Here is a 24,913-nt window from a genome sequence, read left to right on the forward strand (position 1 = left end):
ATAAAACGTCAAGAGTTTGTCAAAACGTCATCCATCCGTTCGTCAGACGCATTTTCAATTTTCTGTTGCAAACACAGTACGCCCGTGTTTTATTCACTGATACAATTCATAACATTTCGATATGTGCTGATGTAAATTTAAAATTGACATTCAATTTACGACCATGGTTTTATGACAGCCTCGTAATAAGGTGAGCTACTTGCAGGTTGTAAAAATAACTGCTGTGCCTACCTGCGTCATAAACAAAACAGGACTATTTTGTTTACCATTTTTAGGAGGCGATATTGGCAAAATGTCGAAGGCCGTGATAATACCTGAGTGTAACAAGAATTTTGGAGGGATGAAGGATGAGATATCGCTTTCGCCGACGGACAAGAAAGACGGAGCGATAAGTTTGTTCAGCAGGTTGCTTCGTTTCGATTCCCTAAAAAGAAACCCAGCTCCGGAGAGTCCTACAAATACGGAACCGCCTACGACATATTACGGAGTCTACATACCTTGTGAAATTAAGAAAGGCCCAGATGAAGGTAAGTCATTGCCTCTTCTTATCATTCATAACAAATGGTCTGAGATAAGATATTAGTAAATAGGTCAGTCTGCTAGTTTTGCATCTTCCCTTTGTTTTGTGTATTTAAGGTATATGTTAATAATTTGAATAGGCTAACTTTTGTCTGTCAAACTTTTAAAAAGATTTCATTATAGTACTGAATCTGCATTGGTATTTCTTGGTACTCTCTTTTTATAATGTCTTATTCAAAGCATTCTCACTTGGCTTCCATGCCATAGAGTCTGCAAAAATTATTTCTATAACCTCGTGTCTTGACATAATAATTAAGCTACATGTTTTTTCCTAACTCCAATGCTTTCTTACTACTAGTGTCTAAAGCCTAAATAACTTTTTAAGTTTCATAGCATCTTATCAACTTAGACCATGACTTAGGATGTTACAATCTTTGATCATTTCATACTTTATAAAACATACATAAATAAATAAGCCTGTACTGAGAGTACAATTCTTAACATTTCAAATATTTTGTGTATTGCAATTTTTTTAAATCTTTTTCCAGTCTACAAAGACAATCTCCAGTCTATTCCATTCTTACCTAACACTTGCCATTCTCCACCATGTTCTACCAGCAACGTGTCTTTGATCATAATCCCGTTGCCCTATTTTGTTATTCCTTTTACATACATACATATGGTAACGTCTATATCCCTTGCGCGGTAGACAGAGCTAACAGTATTGAAATGACTGAAATGCCACATTCAGTTATTGCTTTTATTGTTTATTTTTGTTTTATTCAACTACTCTTTAATTTCAGAAGCCCTGCATGTATACAAGAACAAGTCAGAAGCCCTGGAGCTGGTGCGTCGCTACAAGTTAGCACGATTCAAAGCGTTCCAGAACAGACAGGATGCGGTCTCCTTTGCGTTGCGAGGCGCCGAGCCTGTTGACACTGTTGATGGGAATGATAACTGTAAGTTATATTATTTATATCTTTTCCTTCAAGATTGTAAATTTATTTGAAATTTTCTATATTTGTTTCTCTTCAAACTATGAAATTTTTTGAAGGAGGCTTTCTCTTTTCCAAATTTAATCTAATTGGTCCATAAGTTATTGAATTTATCTGTTGACATTGTCAACAAAAACATAAAAGCAAAAGCTCTTTTTTATACATTTTGCATTTATTATTTTTTTGACCTATCTTAATGGATACATAATGGATTGATGGCATTATTTTAATTGAGTGAATTCATTAGTAAACATGATAATTTTAAAACAAATTTATTTGTTTCGTTAATATTCACTGATCACTTGAATCATTATTATATACTTTACTCACATTCATATGCCTTGTGGAGTAGACAGAGCCAACAGTCTTAAAAAGACGATAGGTTGCTAGACCATCACCTACAAGAGGAATCCCAAGTTTATAAGCTTATCCCAGTCTCCTTTTACGACATCCATGGTAAAGATATTATTATCAAACTAGTAACTGCTTTGCTTTTACATAGTAAGCTTTTAAAATTTGAAATTAAAAATGCAATGCAGTATCAGTAACAGTATGAGTGACAAATAAGTGGATTCCCATATGGGAATCCCCTTATTTATCACTGTCATGTGATACAGTATATACCATAGAGAATAATTTTCTGTATCACATGATTTCTGGGAAATCCCCCATAAATCCTGAGACAAAAATAGATAAATTTGTAAGTAGATAAAAAAATTCATAAATAGGCAACTGTTTAGTTGTTTATTAATATCAGGCAGTGTTCCAAAAAGTCACACCACTATTTCTAATCAGTATTTAACATTGAGAATAAAATATTTAGAAGTAATTAGGCTGTTTAAAAGTAATTCTGTCTGTAAAAAGTGGCCACCACATTGTACATAATATATACATCAAATCACGCCTCTTGCCTGGAGGAGTGGCTGTCCACTACTCCGTGTAAAAATGTATCTCTGAAGATACAATACATATACTTATTTCTCTTCATTCATTTTTATAACTCTTTTCTCTTCAGTTTCCAATTTGATCAAAGTATGTATATTGTTCTTCCTCTTCCCAGTTCAACCTTATCATTCACACTCTTCAGTGCATATCATAAATAATTGAATATTTGTTTTGCTGGATAACATAGTCTCAAATTGTAATGATTTTTTTTTTCTGGTATTAGTCTTTAGTATCTTTAGTAGAAATTGCGGTAGTATATTAGTCTAGGTATTATACAGAACATCTAATTTATTATTATAATTCATTCATATAATCACGTCTATATCCCTCGCGGGATAGACAGAGCCATCAGTCTTGAAAGTCTGATAAGACCACATTCAGCTGTTAGGATTAAATGATAGAATTGAGATTCAAATAGTCACATGTTGTTAACTCATCCTCTAAAAGAAGAATCCCAAGTTATTAAGCCTATTCCTCAGACGCCTTTTACGACATCCATGGAAAAGTAATGGCTCTTACCCATGGATGTCGTAAAAGGCGTCTGATGAAAAGGCTTATTCTTTTTTTATATTGGTAGTAGTAGTCCTATTCTTTTTTTATATTGGTGCCGGGAACCACACATATTCTTATTATCATAATGTGATTATAATTATCGTTTATCAAACATTATTATGGCATTTTCAATCCTATTCAAATTAGTTGTCAAACATTGCGTAATCGTTTGTTTAGATACCAGCACTATTGTTTGTACATATAGCTTTGTACAATGGGGTAATAAAGGCGAATTTACGTAGGTTGATATGATGTTGACCGTACATCACAATTGATTTTAAGGGAACTGTCGCAAAATTAAAAAGATACGAAACGGAGTTTTGCAGATTAAAAAGATATGGAACGGATATTGTCATAATCGTTATATTTAAAGATTTATAAAAAATTAGACAAAAACGGCTTCGTGTGATGCTATGTGGGCAGGTCATGCGTTATTAAATTACATAGTCACAGGTTGCTAGCCCATTACTGAAAGAATAACCTAAAATTAATAAGTTTATTTTTCTCAATTGAATCTGCGCAGGAATAAAGGCAATTGGAGCAACGAAACAGTTCAATATACTCGTACATGCACATCTACACACAATCAACTTCATCCCTTACGGAGAAGTCTGAGCCAACCACAGAACACAGATGTACTTAATCTCTTGTGTTCCGTGGAGTCAACAGTCTCGAAAAGACTGAAAGGCCGCACTTTCAGCTGCTTGACTTAATGATGAAAAAAATGAAAATGAAAAATTTTAATTTTAATAATTTTCGCGGGAAGAAAAGCAATCAGTGGAACGAAACGTTCAATGCTAAATCTTTTCACTGTCGAACACGTCTCCTCAATAAAATGGTGTGATTTTACGTCATGCCATTCACGTGCGAGCGAGATAGATATACGAATTAAATACGACCTTTAGCGATATGACACCTCGCGCTAGAAGTCTAGATTAAGGAAAATAAATAAATTAGTCATGTCGTTCATGTATAGAAGTGAAATAATCGAACAACTTAAAGTTTAATAAACATAGTTTTTCTCAATATTTAAACTACCTCACGGTCATTACCAACAGAATTCAGTTCGTGAATAAAAAAACTACCTACCTAGAATATTACATTTATCAAATGCATTTTTTATTAATAGTAAAATAGTAAAATATATCATAAAAACGATTTTGGTTTGGCTACTTAGTTTCCGTCACGTAGGAGGCGTTTCAAGAACAAAAAGCATTAAAAATAAATCGATCAAAAACTACCAAGCCCTTATTTGTAAGAGTATTTGAAACAACTATATGAGAATGCAATTGAGATGATTAAAGTACTGGCCAAAAGTTAAGGTCAAGAGTACCCGAAACCGAGGAGTTTGCATAAAAAGCTATTGAATAAAGCGAAAGATCGTGGCAAGTGAAAAAATGTAGTCTCTGCCTACCCCTTCGGGAAAGAGACGTGTTTTTATGTATATATCCTATCTTAATCATTATAACTAGGTGCTCCGAATACCAATCCGTATGTTGACATTCACAAATTGCTATATTAGTCACATGGTCAGTTCATATTTCTTGTCATACAATTTGAAACCCTATATCTAAGAGAATAAAAATGTAATTACCCCGAGCGTGTGTTGTTTACGATTCTTTTATTGCTTTTACCTATTTCGATCGATAATTTTCTAGGTCTTATAGTAAGCCTACGATTTAAACCGTCTTTCTTTAATATACTGAATTGTTTGTTACTTCAAATACGGTAAGGTTAAAAATATTGAGGAAATTTTGGCAAATAAAACCATGATCAAATTAATCAATTTTTGAGTTGGCGGTGGTAAGGCAGTAGTCACAATGATAGCAATAACCAAGACCCTTCCTACTTTTGGATCATACGTGTAATCAGACTGGCCCTAGGAAGAGTCCCTAGTAAGCTCCACGGATGTAACCGGTCCAAAATACCAGAATGACATACATACATACATATGGTCACGTCTATATCCCTTGCGGGGTAGACAGAGCCAACAGTCTTGAAAATACTGAATGGCCACGTTTAGCTATTTGGCTTAATGATAGAATTGAGATTCAAATAGTGACAGGTTGCTAGCCCATCGCCTTAAAAAGAATCTCAAGATTGTAAGCATATCCCTTAGTCGCCTCTTACGACATCCACGGGAAAGAGATGGAGTGATCCTATTCTTTTTTTGTATTGGTGCTGGGAACCACACGGCACTACCACACTACACGGGCTACCAGAATGACGATGAATAATTTCTTGAATCACAGAAAAAGTACGATCGTTTTGATTACTTACTTTACCTATGTGTATCCATTTCGGGGAGACAAAGCTAACAGACTTGAAAAAACTGATAGGCTACATTTAGCTGTTTGGCTTAGAATTAAGATTCAAATAGCGACAGGTTGCTAGCCCGTATAAAAATATGGTATAATTTTTCCGGAAAGCAATAAACAAATGGGGATCGTGTTTTACAAATATTATGATTATTGTAGGATTGCTTTTCAGTCAGTCTTCGTCATAAACAAGTTTGACGCAAGACATAGGCCGGGTGACCTTCACCTGAACTTGACTGAAAACAATGATTTTCTCTTTAAATCTATTTCTAGATTTAAAGTTAATCTTTATCCTACTGTGAAACTATTTAAAAATATATTAACTTTTATGAGTGCACTGGGAGCTGTACATGTTTTCGCGCCAAAAAAATACAATATTTGCAACGTAAGTACACTCTATTTTTACAATTTATGTGAAGCTTACTGTGAATGAATATACATCGCGTTTAAGTTTGGCATGTGTAGGTACTATCAAATACGAGTTCATCATACTAAAATAAAAAATATTTGTAAATGGTTTTGAGGTGTGGGCTCAGACAGGGGGTGGAAGGCAAAACGGGTCCGGGCAAAACGGGTAGTACCATTTTTGCCCGCTTAATATTTTTGGTTTAAAGCATGGCTTTAATTGATCATCTCTATTTCAGATGGTGTACAATTATAAAAGAAAAACTGAGAGAACATCTTGGTCGGAGAGTACGCTAAGAGAAGCAATGAATGAGGCAAAAAAAACCTCAATAAAAGGTGCTGCCACTAAATATGGAATATCCTACAGTGTTTTACAGCGACGCATGAAAACAGGTTCTTCTGTCAAGAGTCTCGGTAGGTTCAAATCTATATTTACAAATGATGAAGAGCTAGAGTTAGTTCAGCATCTAAAGTCTCTAGATTCTCTATTTTACGGACTTACTAGGTCTGAATTTTTGCGATTGGTTGGTGAATTTGCTAAGCGCAAAAATAAGCAAACACCGTTCAAAAATAATACTGCAGGAAAGCAATGGTTCAAAAACTTTAAAATGAGGCATCCTGAAATAGTACTGAGAACACCAGAATCTACGTCCATAGCCAGATTACAAGCATTTAATAGGCCAGCTGTCAACAGGTTCTACGATTTACTTGAAAGCTTATATGCAGAGAAAAATACGAAAGTCCTCCTACAGAGGACTGGATCCAGTGCTCACAATGTCAAGAATGGTCTCATGAATCATGTTCTTCTTATAGTGGACATGGATCGTACTTTTGTGACATCTGTTTTGATTAATAGATTAAATTATATACCATATTCTTTTTGCCCGCTTAGGGTACCCGTTTTACCGACCCCCTAAGGGCAAAACGGGTTTTTAGATTATTTTTTTTAAACTGATATTACTTAATTATGATGATTGTTTAGTTCATTTTCACTGATGATTGTGATAGCCAAAGAGGCAAAGTTTCGTTATGTTTTTGTTTTTTAATAAAATTCTATTCATTTACAAAGATTTTGATTGATAAACCTTAAGGGGCCCGCGTTGCCCGACCGTCCCCTAACTTTAAAATTAAATTGACCGTACACATACAATAAATTAATACTATGTATAATGATCTCGTTTCTTCTAATGGATATTTTTTTAAGACCACTGTACCGAACTTCGAAACATACCTACATATTGTCAAGTCTATATCCCTTACGGGGTAGTCAGAACCAACAGTCTTGACAAGATTAAAAGGCCATGTCCAATAGTGACAGGTTGTTAACCAATCGCTTACAAGAAGAATCCCAAGTTTTTAAGTCTTTCCCTTTGTCGCCTTTTACGACATCAATGATGATGAAGGTTTGAAGTGGTCGTATTCTAAAGTGCCGGCAACCACACGGCATTATATTATATTTTATGTTTTATCTAACCTTTCTCTCATAGCAATTTAAAAGAGAGTTGTGAATGTGGGCGCGGCGAAAGAGGTATGCAGGGATCGTGGCAAGTGGAAAAATGTAGTCTCTGTCTACCTCTGCGGAAGAGGCGTAATTTTATGTATGTATGTCATCTATAGTAATATAAAGCTGAAGAGTTTGTTTGAACGCGTTTATCTTAGGAACCACTGGTTATATTTTAATTCTATTACAAAATTATTTTTGCGTTGAATAGACCATTTATCGAGGAAAGCTATATAACATCATGTTGCAATTATTAGGAGCGAAGAAATAATGGAAAATGAGAAAAAAACGGCGAAAATAATTCATCTTTGAGGGCTTCAATGATGCCCAAAATAACTATTCCATGCGGACGAAGTTGCGGGCACAGCTAATTTGTAATATTTTCCGTCTGGTTCTGTAATTACCTTAAAACTATTTGCCCATTTGCGTTCGTTTAAAAACACTTATAGCTTTCATTAATTACATGTACTTAGTTAGGAAATTAATGCTCACGATGCCTAATGTATTAGTAGTTAATTCGATTATTTAATAAGGACAAAGTTATTTCGTTTCATTTTGTTTTTAGTTATAGAGATGATGTAATCTTCTTCATACCGGTTACGCCCTCACCTCTCAGGGGTGCGTCCTTTGATCGTGATCAAGTGTCGTTTGGTTCCCGGCACCAATAGAAATAAAAAGAATAGGACCACTCCATCTCTTTCACATGGGTGTCGTAAAAGGCGACTAAGGGATATACTTATAAGCTTCTTATTGGCGATGGGCTAGCAACCTGTCACTATTTGAATCTCAAGTCCATCATTAAGCCAATCAGCTGAACGTGGCCTGTAAGTCTTTCAAGACTGCTGCTTGCTCTGTCTACCCCACAAGGGATATAGACGTGATTATATAAAAGAGTTAGTGTCAATTCAAGTATCCCTGATCGGTATTCGAACCCGTTGCCTCTTGCTCAGAGGCGATAACACGACCTACACAAAATAGGTCTTCGTATGAAATAACGTGATTGTTCTACAGCTGTCTGTCTTTAAGTTAATAATAAGCTTTTGTCCTTTACATAAGACTTAACATGCCTTTTTATCTTTATTATAGCTTTGGTCGGCGAGAAGCCGTACCCCTTCAAGGCTCCATCGCCTCAGGACATGGTGGCCCTCCGGAAAGCCATTGAAGGTGGAAACATCGCGAAGGTTCGAGAGAGAGTGTGGGAGAACCCTCGGTTCCTTGTCAGCAGTGGTAACACACCCTCTATTATGCACGTGAGTATTAAAACATTTTGATAGCTTAAAAGGAGACTCCAACGCCTAGTTATTAGACCATTATCTGTTACAGAAAATGAAACATTTTGATTTTGATTTTTTGAAAACAATGAATGATATAATATATATATATACAATATTTGGTTCTTGATTAGTACACTGTGACCTTCTGAAACGTCAATGAGGCTACTTAGGTCCGAGAGAGATTGAAAATATCTGTAGAAATATCAGAAGCACTAGGAATACACTAGCGCACTCAGCTCGGAACTTGGAGTCACGTTATATCACCTATCACAGCAAAATCAGCCTCAAGGCATTGGTTACCAAATTATAATAACATACATACATAAGGTCACGTCTATGTCCCTTGCGGAGAAGACAGACCCAACAGTCTTGAAAAGACTGAATGGCCACGTTCAGCTATTTGGCTTGATTATAATAAACACCTAGTTATAAGGGCAACCAAAGGGTACCGATCTTCTGTAATATTACAATATGTTGGTACATACATATGTACCTACATATAATCACGTCTATATCCCTTGCGGGGTAGATAGAGCCAACAGTCTTGAAAAGACAGGCTACATTCAGCTGTATAACTTAATGATGAATTTAGATTACAAAAGTGACAGATAACTAGCCCATCGCCTACAAGAAAATACCAATTTGATAAGCCATCCCATGGTAGCTTTTTACGACATTCATGAGACTGATGTGGAGTGGTCCTATTCTAAACCACAACACTGCAAAATTCAAAACTTATTAATTAGGTATTATTGGACACTTCATATCACTTACTAATTGTAATATCTTTTTGGTTTCACAGCATTGATTGACTTAAAAATTACTTCAAACTAAGTTTACTGCCGCTTCCGAAGCGTCAAAAATTTTATAATACATATTTGTTCGGGTGACTTCAAATTATTCCATTTAGCTAAATAGCATGTATACAATTCACAGGAGGGCACAAGATATAACGCGATGCACGTAGCGGCGAAGTCTTGCAACGCTGAGATGTGCAATATGATTCTCACGACCGTCGGCGACCCGGCCTTCGTGCAGACCCTGTATGGTGCTGACGCGGATCCTGACTCTTGTAAGGTAAGACCCGTATAATAACAAGCTCAGAATATAAAAGATTTGTTTAATAAGAGGATGAGTATAGGATATGATAAAATTAGATGTAATATACATACATACATATAGTCAACGGTCTTAAAGAAAGTGATAGGGTTAAAAGAAGAATGCCAAGTTTATAAGCCTATCCTTTAGTCGCCTTGTACGCCTTTTTAGTTGAAATATGTCCAATAAAAAGTAGAAAGTGATGGTCCCTTTGAAAACTTGGAAAACGAAAGTGGGCACTTGACTTGATGGACATCCAAAGTATATATGTAATATAGAAATAAATTTATACAGCACAGATTAAACAGAATGAGTTGGAAGCCTCGAAGTAAATTCGGGACACTAACTCGAAGATACTATTTTTATAATAAAAAATTACGAAGATAAACATCCGAGACCCAGACCAATCAGAGAAAGTTCGTTTCTCATCGTGCACTGGCCGGGATTCGAACCCAGTGTCACAGACACGCGCACTACCGCTGCGCCACAGAGGCGGTCAAGACTTTTTAGAGGAATTCCAATTGTTATCAGAAGGAATTTAAGACTGGCTAGCTCCGCAACAAATGGAGGCTCATCGCTGGGGCGGCATCATCCAAAGAAGACGCATCGTCATAAAACCACCACCACTCTGTCAAGAGTGAACGACTGAATAGACAGGGCTTCTCAAAGTTATATTCTACCCTTTTTTTTAACTAATGATTTTTCATTAATTCCAGGAATTCGCAGCGATCCTCCTAGACCGCTACCTCAACACGCCGGACAAGTCGATGAACGAGACGCCTCTTCACTTCGCGGCCAAGTTCGGAGCCGTGGAAGTCGTCGATGTGCTCACTTCGTTCCCGCAGTGCAACCGCGCCGCTGTCAACAAATACGGCGAGCAGGCTAAAGATGTAAGGAAATATTAATGTAATAATTCTATTAGACTTAGTCCTGTTAATATCGTCACTGTAGGAGGAGGCTTTTGACCATGATGCAGGATTGGTAAGGATAAAAACCTATATTCGCTCAAATTAAGCTAGCGCCAATATGTTTATATTGTATCCTATTATACTTACTCAACTCATACTAATCCAAGACTTAAATCAGTATGAAAAGTTACCTTTGGCAAGGTAACTTGACTTGTTGAATTGTTGAGAGAAACGCAGAAATGTATCTGAAGAGTAAAAAACGAACACAATTGATTGTGCTATAACGACAGATGTTTGCTTAAATCGATGTATTAAGCGAAGTATATTTATAAAACTAGCTTTCCCTAAAAATAACGTCAGTTTTGCATTTACAAATTTTTAAGGACAAATTCCTGATACCCACCAATAAGAACATAACTTCGTCAAGAGCTAGTGTATCAAAATTATTCAATAACTATTTTCTAATCGTGACATAAATATGTGATATATGTATCTGTTTGAACAAAAATACTAGATAATCGCAAGAGATATTGTGTGATTCAATATAATGTGTTATTGTTCTTATTTAATTCCAGATAATCTGCAAACGGACATCGAACGCCAGCCCCGAGACGAGCGACCGCATCAGGTCCATGCTCCAACAGCGATACTACGTGCCCGTCCTTCACAGTGAAGACGGCAGCGAAGTGCCCACCATCGGGAGACCTTTCACTCCCGCGGACCCACCTGTGAGTCATACCACCATTTGTTGCATTATAGTATTTCCAGTTGCATAGTCCACATTTTTCTCATTCTTATCATAGAGTTTCTAGTCCCTGTCTCAACTGCTTCGTTTTTGGGTTCCAGGGACTGCTTGATACAAATGCATACGAATTATACATTATTTCTGATAGTAGCTTGAAAAAATAAATATGAACAAATGATATTAAGTTATCAGTATGATTTTTTATTAACGATTATTTTTCCAACTGTTCATCTCGTGCAAGGTCTGTGCGAACAAACAAAGTGTGTCAGGTTTATCTACAACCGACTTCGGATAATTTACAAAAAAAACACTAATAAACGCATCCTCAATGCTTTTAATCTGCGCTGCCTCTTTGATAATGGATTTTCCTTTTTATTTTGGTTGACTGGAAGAAATCCCAATTGGGATTGGGTCAACCAAAATAAAAAGCCGCCATTTTACATATTCTTCTATATCCAATGACTGTTTTATTTTTGTTATATTTATTTAATGTGCAATAAAGAATTTACAAACAAACAAACAATAAATTAATGAATTGTTTCAGGACATAAACCGCGACCCGCTGACGGCCCGCTACGAGATCCGCGCGTTCGCGGGCCCCATGGAGGCCGACGACGCCGAGAGCTTCCGCCGCCGCTGGAAGACGCCGCCCCGCGGAGCGCCCCGCCTGGGCAGGCTGCGGCCGCCCGCCTTCCGCCTCGGGGAGATGACCAAGGGGTTGGAAGCTGTGGGGAGGTAGGTTCAGAGAAACAGTGAAGGCGATCATACATACATGCATACTGCTAAGAAGCACTGTTATTACCGGGGAAAACAATACAATCAACAGTTGTGAGGATCGAAAACGCCCTACCTTCCGCTTCAAAGAGATGTATTAAGGATTGTAAGGTATAAGATTAGGTACAAGACTCAGACTTGCAGACGCAAACAAATACCTAGGCTAATATTGGATAAAATAAAGTAGTAATACCACCGTAGTTATGACCAATTATGAAAGAACTATCTTCTAAGCTAGGGTAATTTTAAATAGTGTATAAGCAAGAAATAAATAACAATATAATGTCAAAGAAATTTTTTGCCGTGTGGCCGGCACCAATACAAAAAAGAATAGGACCGCTCTATCTCTTTCCCATGGATGTCGTAAAAGGCGACTAAGGGATAGGCTTACAAACTTGGGATTCTTTTTTAGGCGATGGGCTAGTAACCTGTCACTATTTGAATCTCAATTCTATCATTAAGCCAAATAGCTGAACGTGGCCATTCAGTCTTTTCAAGACTGTTGGCTCTGTCTACCCCGCAAGGGATATAGACGTGACGATATGTATGTATGTATGTATGTATGTAAATTTTTAAAAACCTGCTTTTAATATTTTTGTAAATCAATGTGAAATATCAACTTATAATTATTTTATTGTTTCAGAGACTTAGCTGAAGAAATGAAAGTTGGGTGGAAGGAATACTGGCCGTTCCTTGACACGTTCACTGACCTACGAACGCTGGAAGGGCTTGCTCTACTAGAAAACTATCTCAGAAACAAATACGAGGGAGCATGTTCGTTCGCATATAGTGACAGTTGCATGCAGTCCCAGCATTCTCCTGAGGAATTGGTATTCTCAAGATTGAGTCTAGGAAATATCTCCCAGTCAAGTCCAATCAAAGATAACATGAGCCCGATGTCTGAACTATGTGTCGCGTTGAAAACGTGCAAAATATCGTCAGACAGACCGCCTCATTGGAGGAAAACTGACCCGCTTAGACAAAGGCTTTGTAGACAGCCAAGTATGAAGTCTACTGTGACAAACGGAACAGAACCCTCGCCTGTGATAAACCATACTGTTAATCAACTTTTGTGTATAGAAAGAACGTGCCAAGTATTCGCCAAACGAATAGCCGATGCGCTGGTGTTTTCACTATCCGCTGAACCAGAGGTGGCGGGCGAATCGTTAAAAAGCGAAGCAAAACATTTACAGCACACCATATTTACGTACATGGACGATGAAAGATTTAAAAAAATTGATTTCGCCTTGATTCACTCACGCTTAGCGCAACTAGTTGTTTTTAAACTGAAGCAACAGACTACAGATCTCGACGATATAAACAATTTAGTCGAGTTTTTGGTCAAATTGAGATGTCCGAATGACGATATTTTCAGTTCGGACGATGAAAGGAAACCAGCGTCTTACAGGGGCTTTAGTAAAGTGAAAGTGACTTATGTGATCGACGGTCATGTTAGGTGTTTAGCTAGTTTTATATGTGAGGAGTTGGAGGCTGACACGACAAAAGGGCCGGCCATATCGGAGGTGGAATGTACGGAGATTTGGGAGAACGCGGCGAAGTGTCGGTGCGATTGGAAGATAGAAGCGTTCGAGAGGAATAGTAAGAAGAATACGTCGTTTAGGAAAAACAGGTCGATTCTGTCGACTAGTCCGAAGAGCGATAGTTTTATAAGGCGGCTTACGTTCGACCATGATATAGGTGAGTAGAAATTTGTTGTTATATTTTATATGAGGCAGTTTGTTCTCAATTTGAAATACCATGAGGTAATACACATTTAGGCAAATGAATCTGAATCCATAAGTTGTAATACTATCTGAAAGATCAAACTATATTTATCTATGTATCACTTAGGTTTAAAAGTTATAAGTGTTCAAATTTCAACTTGCTGTATGTACACATGTTTCGATTTGTTGCCTATACTTTTGGTTATTATACATTGTATCATATAGGTTTAGGTTACAATTTGTTGTGTACCTAAACAAACTTATTTTTAATTTATCCATTCTTAGACTTATCTCTAAGGCGTCCGTAATGGTAATGATGCTAACGAGGATCCGTTCGCAGGCGACGGCAAGTCCACGGAGCCCTACGAGCCGTGCGCGGCCGCCAACTCGCCGGGCGGGGACTCGGCGCCCGCGCAGCTCTACACGCTCGACGTCTCCAACTGCCAGCTCGTCGCCGCTGAGGTTACACTCCGCATTACTATATACAGTCCAGATAGGTAGATTTAGGCTTCGTCTAACCCAGGGGGGAGTGCCGTGATTTTTCCTTCTTTTTTTGAATACCAAATTATGCTTACAAAAGTTAATTCGAACTACCTGAAAGCAGCTTCATTTTATAGCCCCGGGAAAGTCAATGTACATACTACTATCTATCTATATACATCACTAATATTTATATGAAAAAAATACTGGCTGTCCGTTTGATTAATGTACAGCCAAACTATAAGTCATATGAACCAGAAAATTACTAAACAGGTTTCTTAAGAATAACGGGAAACATTAAGAGAGTTTTCAGAAATTCCGACGAGAACAGTCAAAACCAAAGACAATTTTCTGTAAACCAATATGTCTTATTATTCCTCACAGATATCAGAAGACGAATCGGTTGCTTCGTGTCACTCAGAAAACGACGATGAGGAGGCTTACCACACCGCCTCGGAGCATTCCGAGAGAGATGAGATGCTCGAGGCCAGCGACGCAGCCATAGCAGAACCTTTTATATACGGGTGAGTTGAATACTCGAATCATGGTTATATATAATTCTCAATATCAGTTAAAAAGGAATAGATTGATCAAATCGGGAACGTTCTGGTGAAAAGTCTTGTCAATATTTGAGAAAACCTAAACTGCTCAAAGAGTTTTGCTATTTTGATGAAAGACCACGTCTATTGTCGGAATTCACCCATGACCAACTTAACGCTACTTTCATTGAGTTTTCTGTGTCGTAACTTGTCTTGTTTATTAAGCTTGTTAAGGCTTATGTCTTATCTATACAAAAGCAAAAATCCCAAAGGGATAAAAAGAGCCTATCTCTTTGGTTATCGGGAATAATGGAAAGAGGGAGAGGTGATAAGATATTATGCCTTGTCACCGTTCGTGAATAAAGAGGGTTGTCGGCCATATTTGTACATGATTTTGAGTATATACATATATATTTTAAAATTATAATAAGCCATTTAAAGAATCATGTGTTATGTCCAGCGAGGAGCCGACCAAGATGGACCGTCTGGTGTTCGAGGCAGTCTCTCAGTGTCACATCACCACAGAGCAGTTCCCCAACATCTACCGCTGGAGACACACGGTGGCATTGTATTCACCTACTGAGAGAAACAAGTGAGTATCAATCACTGATATTATTATTAATGCGAAAGTAACTCTGCCTGTTTGTCTGTTACGTTCATACGTCTAAAACACTAAACCGATTTTGATGAAACTGAGTAGTATATGGTACAGGATAGAGTTGACTTTGAAGAAGAACATAGGCTTGTATAGTACATACTTTTTACTGTAAAAAATGGTAGAAAACACGACTAAACCATTGAAACGATTTTGATGAATCTTGGTACAGAGATAGAGTTGGTTTTGATAAAGAACATAGGCGTAAGGTACTTTTTACGTGAGGCTACACCTAGGTGTAGTCTCACTTACAGTACGTACATACATATCTACATATAGATGTAGCCGCTAGCCGGTTAGAACTAACTAATTTTTGTTTTTCAATTTTGGTTTCTTTTGGGTACATTTATAATAAATCATTAAGCCAAATAGCTGAACGTGGCCATTCAGTCTTTTCAAGACTGTTGGCTCTGTCTAGCCCACAAGGGATATAGACGTGACCATATGTATGTATGTATGTATGTATGTATGTTATAATAAATGAAATGGTTTTCCAGATGGAAGCCAGCGCCGCTAGCGGACGACAGCATCTCGTGCTGGTCGCCGCGCGCCGCCGCCAGCCCGCGGCCCGCGCACTGCTCCACGCCCACCAGGGGCGACGCCCGCGACGACAGCCGCAGTGTGCCGCTACAGGTAACTGTCACATTTATACAGGTATCTAAGGATGGATGGTCTCTTAGTGATTCACATGTTTAACTCAATGGTAGAACAAGATTGACGTAAGATTACATAACTTAAGTCCACTTCCATTCTGCCTGACACGACTTTGTTTATTTTTTTTTGCCTTATTACCAGAGATCGGAATAGGTAGATTGATTTTATGTGCTCGCATCATGAATTACCATAAAAAGCATAACATGGATAAGCCTCTTTTCCGGGATTCCATTTCAGTACTTACACTTACAGTAAACTACATTGTCCGCGGGTAACTTAGGACTACAATTTACGGAACGAAGTCGGGGGAAAACAGCTACCACTAATATATTCCGCATCCTACTTGTAAAAATTCCGGAAAAAAGTCTTAATAATTTACAAATCCCGGAGGCATGTCCATATTAATAATATACGTTTCAGTTCATTGACCCCAATTCAATCCACTTATTTCCGATCTCTGCTTATTCACATATGAATTCAACTTAAATATGTATAGCGACCCAATTCATATGTAACTCCTTTTTTTTAGGTATCCAACTGGTTACGAGTAACTGGCCCCAACTCTCCGCGTTCAGCGTTAGCGGCTAAGAACGTCAGCCATAATGTCAGTTTTGGATTCTAAACATAATATAATAACTTACTTTTATAAACGGACGCGAGATTTAAACATATATAAAAGATTATGGTTACTCATGTGCGATAGTAAATATCATGATTTTCGATTAAATTTTGGAGTAACCAAATTCTTTTATATCATTTAATTTTTTTCTCATTTATTACTGCCATTAAAGATTGGATGAAAACCACGGGCCGATAATACTAGACTATTATTAAATAAAGTATTTTTCGATAAATACAAATTCTGAATAGTCATATGGTCCGCGCTTTAAGATTATATCCAATATTTACTGTAACATATTTTTGTCAACTAAATAATTATAACAATGTACTTTATGGAGAAAATGAAACGATTAAACGTGAAGCAAACATTTCACGACGAATATTATTTTTGACATTGATTTACATGATTTGAGTATAACAATATGATAAAGTAAATTTTAACATAACATTTTAAATGATTGATAAATATTATTAACTATATTTTGTATATGTAAACAGTTAGTTCAACTGTTATTTGTCATATTCAATTCTTGTGAATTATTTTCTCAAAGTGAATTACAATTTTGAGTCGACTGCACAATTTATAAGTGAATTTAGAATATAATTACGAACGTAGCTTATTTATGAAATAAAACAATTATGAAACTGCCGCCTCAACATTGTAATTTGCTCGAAAACAGTTTCTCTTGCGTAATATTAATCTCAATTTTTGTATTATAATTTGTATGCAAGATGTATGTTGGTTGTATGTATATTATTGAATTGATACGTTAATTTAAATTGAATTTAATTGTTAGTCGGTAGCTATTCTCATAGCGGCACTTTGTACGGACAATAAACTTATTTCACTGGGTTATAATAACCGTTTTGAACGCCACGAGCAACTATAGAGATGATAAGATAGATGTCAGCGAAATAGTCCAAATCCTGGCAAAATTGATGTCTTCTTAAAAGTTGGTCAAGGCGAACAAAAGTATATAGCATTTATAGGTTTTGAGTTTGACTTTATTGTTTTTATTGGTCAGTAATAAGTTGTCAGGTAGAGAATATAGATCAGAGGAAAATACGAAGAAAACGAAAAATTACTCCCGAACAGTTAAATAATATTAAATTATAACTTGCTGACATTTGTTTCGTGGGTGGTTAGGTTAACGTTTTTTCGAAAAAAAAAGTGCGATAGTTTTTGACATTTGGTTTAACAAGTATTATTGTCTTATTCGATTAATGTGAATAATGCAAAGCAATATTTTTGCGCCGAATAAGTAAGGCGAAGACATGTCAGACATGGAGTTGTAATTTATTATTAAACTTTGTTTATATAGCAACTCTACGAGAAGAGATTTTATTTAGTTAAATAGGCAGGTAGCATACTTCTATTTTACTGAAACACTGGTTATATGTTGCCAAAAAGTTGTTAAGTGGAATGTTGCACTGATTTACGAACGTTTGTACTTTTATATCAAAACGAAAACGAAAAAAATGTAAAGTAAATGTATGTTTTATATGATACGTTTTAATTCAATAGACATTATTATAATAAATTATGACTGGTTCAATTATATTGGTTTCATTTATAGTAATTTAAGAATCCCAAAAGTTTTCGTCTTCCGATGTCTTGAGGTGTGAGACGGGGGAGTTGTCGTCGTATTCGGAGCGACTATTGTAGTTGTCGACATCGGCAGAAAAGTCGTCGGCATAGTCGTCTACTCTTTCGTGGTCACTTAGAATAGATTCGACGATATCTTGTGAGCCCCCGTGTCGCTCTAATTGCGAGAGCACGGATTCCTTTTCAATTTGGAATACGTCTGAATCATCTCTACCTAATTTCTGCGGTTGCTCACTGACAGGTATCGGGCTTTGATCTTGCAATTCGACATCAGTTGGGATTTTCCCTTTAGGGCTAACTATGACAGTCATTTGTGGCGAAACGTCTCCTAAATCAGAATGGGAAAGTTTGCTAGCATCAGCCTGGCTTTTTACTACGAGCAATAAATCTTGAGCTTCGCATTCCTTCAGCTTTAAATTGTTGGTTTCTGTAACGCATTCTACTTCAATTCTTAACAAATTTGTATCATCACGCGTCTCTTCGCTCTTGCCTTCTTCAATATTTTGTACTTCCGGTGGTTCTTGTAAATTGTATAATTTATTGATGTTTTCTTTCAATATTTCCAGCTCATCGGTTTCATGTTTAGAAAATTCCTTTTCTTTAATTTTTATTTCCTTCTTGTCGTCTATTTCGGTTCTCTCGTTATTTTTCGACCTCATTTCTTCTATTGTATGTTTTGCTTTTGTTTGTTCTATTTTACTTGGTAGCGGTTTCTGAGAATATAACTTGCGAAACTCGATAAGGGGCGTTTCTAAATATGTATTATCTTTTCTTGTAACATTAATTTTATTAACTTCATACGATTCTGGCAAAACTCTTGCTGTTTTATTCCTTTAGTCGCAGTATATGATATTCGCAAAACATCATAAGAGCAAGACATTATAATCTCAAAATAGCACATTCTCAAAATATGATATTCTCAAAATATCATAATAGCTAGATATCATATTCGCGAATCATAATGTTCCCAATACATCATATTTGCAAAAAAGCTAATACTCAGGAAATCATATTCAATCAAATATCATATTCGCATTTCACGATATTTTTGATCCAAAAGTAACATCAGCTACAATAAAACCAAGACTGCGTTTAATTGATTCTTGTCCTAAAACGTGGTACTGGCTGGCCATTTATTTGACAGGAAAAACGTCAACTTTGATTAAACATATTATTTATTGCCTCAGAGGGTAAAATACTTTGCTTTAATTAGTGTTTCTCTGCTTAGGCATAAATATGGAACAATTCAAATGTAATAATAATGAAATAAAGTTCATCAAAAGTCAAAAAAATAAACCGGTGTTACTCTATCAGGGATACAGGTACAATTTCTATTTAAAAAACAAATCTGGGACGACAAACTGGCGGTGTTCTAAGCAACAAGAATGCAGAACGTCAATAACTCTCAACGCCAACAATGAAATTATCAGACCCGCTAAGCATGTCTGTGATTCTCCCAATTTTACAAGCAACCTAATAGATTTGATTGTTGATGACTGTAAGAATGAGGTGTGCACCAATTTTACTTCTGCGCAAAAGATTTTTGAGAACAATATTTTAAAACACGATTTCAAGGGTCAAGAACATGAAATACCAATATTTGCGTCAAAAAAAGATACTCTGTACAGAGCTAGAAATAAATATTTAAATATGGATAACTTGAAAAAAGACTCATTTAACATAAGACTTCCAGATAACTTAGTAGGAGATTTCTATTTATACGACGTACATGAATCATTTGGCCGTATTATATTTTTTTCAATGTTGACACGTGCAGAGATACGTGAATATTTAAAAACGGTATCAAGTATTTACGGAGACGGTACGTTTAAGATTGTACCTAAGCCGTATTATCAACTATACAGCTTACATGTCGACGTGGCACGTACTGAAGAAACAATTAATTTTATTCCAATAATTTTTGCTTTACTTCCCAACAAACAGCAAAAAACGTACGAGTGCTTTTTTTCTATACTTAAACTACAATTCGGATTGAACTTAAATATGTACAAGTGCGATTACGAACTGCCTGTTGTTAAAGCTGTAAACCAGGTATTCCCAAATGCAACCGTCAAAGGCTGCTATTATCACTTTTGCAACGCTGTTTTCAAAAAAAGCAAAGAATTCGATCTCTCTGCAGAAAATCGAAAAATTGTGCAATATTGTTCATTGTTACCACTGCTACCATCAAATTTGATACCGGAGACATTCTACACGATTATGGAAATGTCATCACGAGACCGAGACATTAATAAATTTCTTGATTATTTTAATAATCAGTGGATGAAAAAGATAAGCAGTTCTATATTAAGCTGTTATGATCAAAAAAACAGAACTACAAATGGAGTCGAAGGATGGCATCGCCGAATTAATAGTAAAATTCCTAAAAAGCCAACATTGTATCAATTTATAGCATTAATGAAAAAAGAAGCAAAAATACAAAAAGTAAAACTAGAAAGAAACAATTTACATTTTGCTGACAAGAAACGAAATAAAAAAACGATAGACAAAAATAAAAAAATTAAAAGTATCGTCAATGATTGTGTACTTAAAACAATAAGTCTTCCGGTATGTCTAAAACGGTTAAGTGTTTTACAGAAATATTAGTAGTAAATATATTTTGAATATAATTAATAATAATAAGAATATTTTTTATTTTGTTTTTTGTAATAAGAATAAATAATTTGTTTTGTAATACCTAACAAATAATACTATGTTTCGAAATAATATATCTACCATTTCCAGCACTTCCAGCGGTCACCTCCTCCGCTCTTTTTTGTCTAGCTACATAAATTTTTGTCATATATCGTAATATATCAATTACATATGCCTTACTGTACTTAGAATATAATGTTTTGAGCTTATCATATTTTGCGAGTGTGGTATATTGCGAAAATCATATTTCGTGAATGTGTTTTTACGAGAATCTTATGTCTAGCTATTATGATATTTTGAGAATATCATATTTTGAGAATGTGCTATTTTGAGATTATAATGTCTTGCTCTTATGATGTTTTGCGAATATCATATACTGCGACTAAAGGGTTTTATTAACATCTCCATATTCAGGTATCACTCTTGATAAACGATTCGGGCTATTGTTTCTGAAATGCGAGTCCGTAATAAATAATTTATTTTCATAGTTATTCAGAAACTTGTCCAAATCCCTTTTACATTTTTGTAAATTGATTGATGCTACATTGTGATCAGATAAGTTTATACTTTGACGAGTGATTTCTCCAAATGATCGGCTACGCTTTGCATCTATAATAGATAAAAAATATTTGCATTATTTAAGCTTTTGCTTTCATTTTATTGGAAATAACATTCACCCGTAACTTGGTTCGTCAGGTCGGGTCATGAGACTGATTTGATGTCTGTGGATGCAACAGGGAACACGCCAAAATGATAACTAAAAACGCACCAAGCTACAGGTGAACTTAATTTTTTTCGAACGAAAAAGAAGTACTCAATTATTCAATAGCGGTTAATCTGATTCTCGGTGATATATTTTGAATTCTGAGGGTTAACTTAATTAAGTTATTTATACTTAGAATTCTAAATAATCATCATGCTTAACTTAAATTTTATTGGGTAGTTGCTTCCAAACATAATATTTTTCATACCAAGGGTAACATCGTCGCAACCGTCCACACGCAGATAAGGGCTCTTATTCTCTTCCCTCAAAGTCTGTCTCTTCCTGAAGTCGAGGTATGACTTCTCAACTGCTTCGGCTTCTATCTCCAACTTTCTGAGTCGAAGTTTCGCCTCCCGAAGCACAGTATTTGGACTCTTTTCCCTTGGGCATGGATGTTTTGGGGTCTCTTTTACTTTGCTTAACAGAAAAAAGTTAAATAATTTACAATCATATAAATTTGGGAGCAGAGTTTTTAAAGGTTTAATGTAAACATAAAATTTTCTAACGTCAGTATCCGTTGTAGGGTAGCCAGAGCCAACAATCTCGAAAAGACTGAAAGGCCACGTTCAACAAGATGGCTTAGTGATGGAATTGAGATTAAAATAGTGACCGGTTGCTAGCCCACCGACTAAAAAAAAATTCTAAGATTATTAGCCTTTCCCTTTATCAAATTTGACAATCTGAGAAGTAACTTTATTTTTCTTCATTACTAATCCACAAGAGACGGAGGAATTTTGTAGGCTCATAGATAATACTTACTTTCTTAGCTTCATCTTTGCTTCCTTTAACATGCTTTTTGGGCTTTTGCAACGGGATTTATTGCCTTCGGAGACATTCGGCGGGAGCTGTGCTGCATTCTGGTCTCTGAAATAAAAATATTCGAGACAAATTACCTGGTGGCCTGAAACATAGGCCTAGCCTAGCTCAGGCACCAGTCGTCCTGACCAGACTTTATTTATGAAAAAATAATAGTACCTACAACCATTTTTACCTTGTTGTTGTCCCCTTATTTGTTCAAATTGTGCTTATTGTGGGGGGAATAAAGAAATTAATTAATCAAATTACAAAGATTAAGCCTCAAAGTAAGTTCGAGACTTGTACTTATACTATATAAATATATCTCAATTTTCAATGGCAACTTATTATTTAGTTACCTAATCCTTGATTTGAACAGGCGTAAAATTTATTTGCAAATTACTATGTAAGTTACTCAATAATGTTCAATTCATAACTAAATTTATTTGCAAATTACTATGTAAGTTACTCAATAATGTTCAATTCATAACCAAATTTATTTGCAAATTACTATGTAAGTTACTCAATAATGTACAATTCATAAAATCACACCTCTTTCCCGGAGGGTAGGCAGAGACAAAAACATTCCACCCATCCCTGCATACCTCTTTCGCTTCCTTCTCATGCAAGCTCGTTGCAAAAAAAAATATTATTCTATTGCTTATAGTGGAAAAGCGTGGTAAATATAACAATATCTCACTGGTCCGCTTGTTCGGTGTAGTAGCTGCTCCCTCCGTCTTCTCGTTCAGCGGTTTCTCGCATCGGTTCCGTGTCGGCGCTGCGGCTCGGCCTCGTGTGAGCTGATGAAAACAAAATGTCAGTTTGGTTACTTTTTGATAGACTTATCAAACTGCAAACTTTCTTTGAATAAGTCCATATTAATATTATGAAGAGTGAATATTTTTATAAGTGACAAATAAGAAACTACTGGATGATTTCATTGATGATGATGAGTTTGGTCCAAAGGTTCGACTGTCAGAGAACGCCTTGTGGCATTAAGTCCACCTGTTGTACATTTTACGTGCATAAAGTTTAAATAAATAAATAAATGATTAAAAATACAGAGTGAATTTTCACAGTATGATAGCTGATGATATTTCTTATAGTATGGGAAAGTGAAAATTAACAATGGTGGAAATTCCCATATGACCGAAGCCTCGGCGGGAAGGCAGTGAAAGAATATACATTTGTTACCATTATCAATGTGTTCCAATGGCTCTTGCGAGGTTCCACCGTTAGGAAAACGTCGCAATGCGCGCCATTGCTGGATTAAGTACCTGAAAAAAAAAACATTTATATATTGCGTTTTTTCTGTTTGGGTTGGCTCCTATTATGCTGTGCATCTCCAAAAAAAGAAAAAAAAATGTGGCCAATAAAGTTCACCAATAATAATAGTGTATGTACCAAATCTATCGACACATTAAGGCTAACTTACATTTATAAATTAAATTAAAATAATGAATGCGACGACATTATAACCTAGTAGTTATGAGATTTAAACCAGCATGTCCTTTCAGAGTCTTAAACTATATATACCTAGCTTTTGCGCGGGATTCGTGCCCGTGGGAAATACCAGAAAAAATCTTTTCTATATCTGTGGAAAATTTCATTTAAATCGGTCCAGCGGTTAAGCTGTGAAAGCGGAACAGACAGACAGACTTTCGCATTTATAATCCTATACTAATGTAAGAGATATATTGGCTCAAGTTTATTTTTTTGTAACATGACATTATTTTGTTTATTTATTTATTCTTTATTGTAACAATTACAATTTGTAAAGTGCAATAGGCGGACTTAATGCTAATAGCATTATCTAAGTCTACTGTTGGGTTAAGCAGAGAACCTTTGTAGGGGTGATAACAAATAATGTATAATAATACTATACATATATACTACAAATCTATACCTATAACTATACTATATAATATACATATTTTTTTTTGTATTTGTATCTAATCCCAATATTCTTATTATTAAAATAATAATGAAATAATATTTTTTACCTTCTGCTGTCAACCCTTCGATCCCTTACTCCGTCGTTACGAACACTCCTCGCCGTGATAATGGAGTCTTCTCCGGCACCACGACTCCGAGCGAACGTGTTATATGTGGCACTTATGCTAGTGTTTACCCTGTATAAACAAATTCTGTATAAATAAATAGATATTACTAGCGACCCGTCCCGGCTTCGCACGGGTAGCATTTATGAAAAATTTCATACAAACTTTCACCCCATCTTCTTATATAAAAATAATATACTACTGAAATACTTATAACTTTATATAATATTAATTAAGCGTCTGAAGAAGGACATAGGGTAAATGGGTTCCTTTCATCCCGGTAAAAATTTTAGTTCCCGTAATTTATTTTGTAGGTGGCGCTAAATT

General features: G+C 35.9%; 2 protein-coding genes across 2 annotated transcripts in view; one reads left to right on the forward strand and one right to left on the reverse strand.

Moving 5' to 3' along the window:
• On the forward strand, positions 1 to 18,263 carry LOC106135550 (ankyrin repeat and LEM domain-containing protein 2 homolog). The gene is made up of 14 exons (XM_060950268.1): positions 1 to 190; positions 276 to 527; positions 1,323 to 1,478; positions 8,322 to 8,485; positions 9,446 to 9,586; positions 10,324 to 10,497; positions 11,091 to 11,243; positions 11,805 to 11,995; positions 12,678 to 13,732; positions 14,099 to 14,220; positions 14,623 to 14,762; positions 15,238 to 15,369; positions 15,930 to 16,065; positions 16,616 to 18,263. Exons 2-14 carry the CDS (start codon positions 293 to 295, stop codon positions 16,706 to 16,708), a joined length of 2,892 nt encoding a protein of 963 aa, XP_060806251.1. The 5' UTR covers positions 1 to 190; positions 276 to 292; the 3' UTR covers positions 16,709 to 18,263.
• Positions 17,878 to 24,913, reverse strand: part of LOC106135552 (uncharacterized) — a 13,479-nt gene continuing 6,443 nt past the window's right edge. The window contains exons 12-19 of the mRNA XM_060950497.1: positions 24,530 to 24,658; positions 23,721 to 23,803; positions 23,227 to 23,326; positions 22,491 to 22,595; positions 21,940 to 22,148; positions 21,352 to 21,577; positions 20,784 to 20,789; positions 17,878 to 19,144 (exon numbers count right to left, since the gene is read on the reverse strand). Coding sequence (XP_060806480.1) covers positions 18,289 to 19,144; positions 20,784 to 20,789; positions 21,352 to 21,577; positions 21,940 to 22,148; positions 22,491 to 22,595; positions 23,227 to 23,326; positions 23,721 to 23,803; positions 24,530 to 24,658 — 1,714 coding nt within the window. The 3' untranslated portion in view covers positions 17,878 to 18,288. The remainder of the gene's footprint in view (positions 19,145 to 20,783; positions 20,790 to 21,351; positions 21,578 to 21,939; positions 22,149 to 22,490; positions 22,596 to 23,226; positions 23,327 to 23,720; positions 23,804 to 24,529; positions 24,659 to 24,913) is intronic.

Source organism: Amyelois transitella, chromosome 21 (genome assembly GCF_032362555.1).
Source record: "Amyelois transitella isolate CPQ chromosome 21, ilAmyTran1.1, whole genome shotgun sequence".
NCBI lineage: Eukaryota > Metazoa > Arthropoda > Insecta > Lepidoptera > Pyralidae > Amyelois > Amyelois transitella.

Excerpts from the sequence above, each read along its gene's own strand:
- LOC106135550 (XM_060950268.1), top strand. The coding sequence starts at position 293 with ATGTCGAAGGCCGTGATAATACCTGAGTGTAACAAGAATTTTGGAGGG. Across the intron at positions 1,479-8,321 it reads TGTTGATGGGAATGATAACT|CTTTGGTCGGCGAGAAGCCG; the intron begins GTAAGTTATATT and ends TCTTTATTATAG. Across the intron at positions 14,221-14,622 it reads GCCAGCTCGTCGCCGCTGAG|ATATCAGAAGACGAATCGGT; the intron begins GTTACACTCCGC and ends TATTCCTCACAG.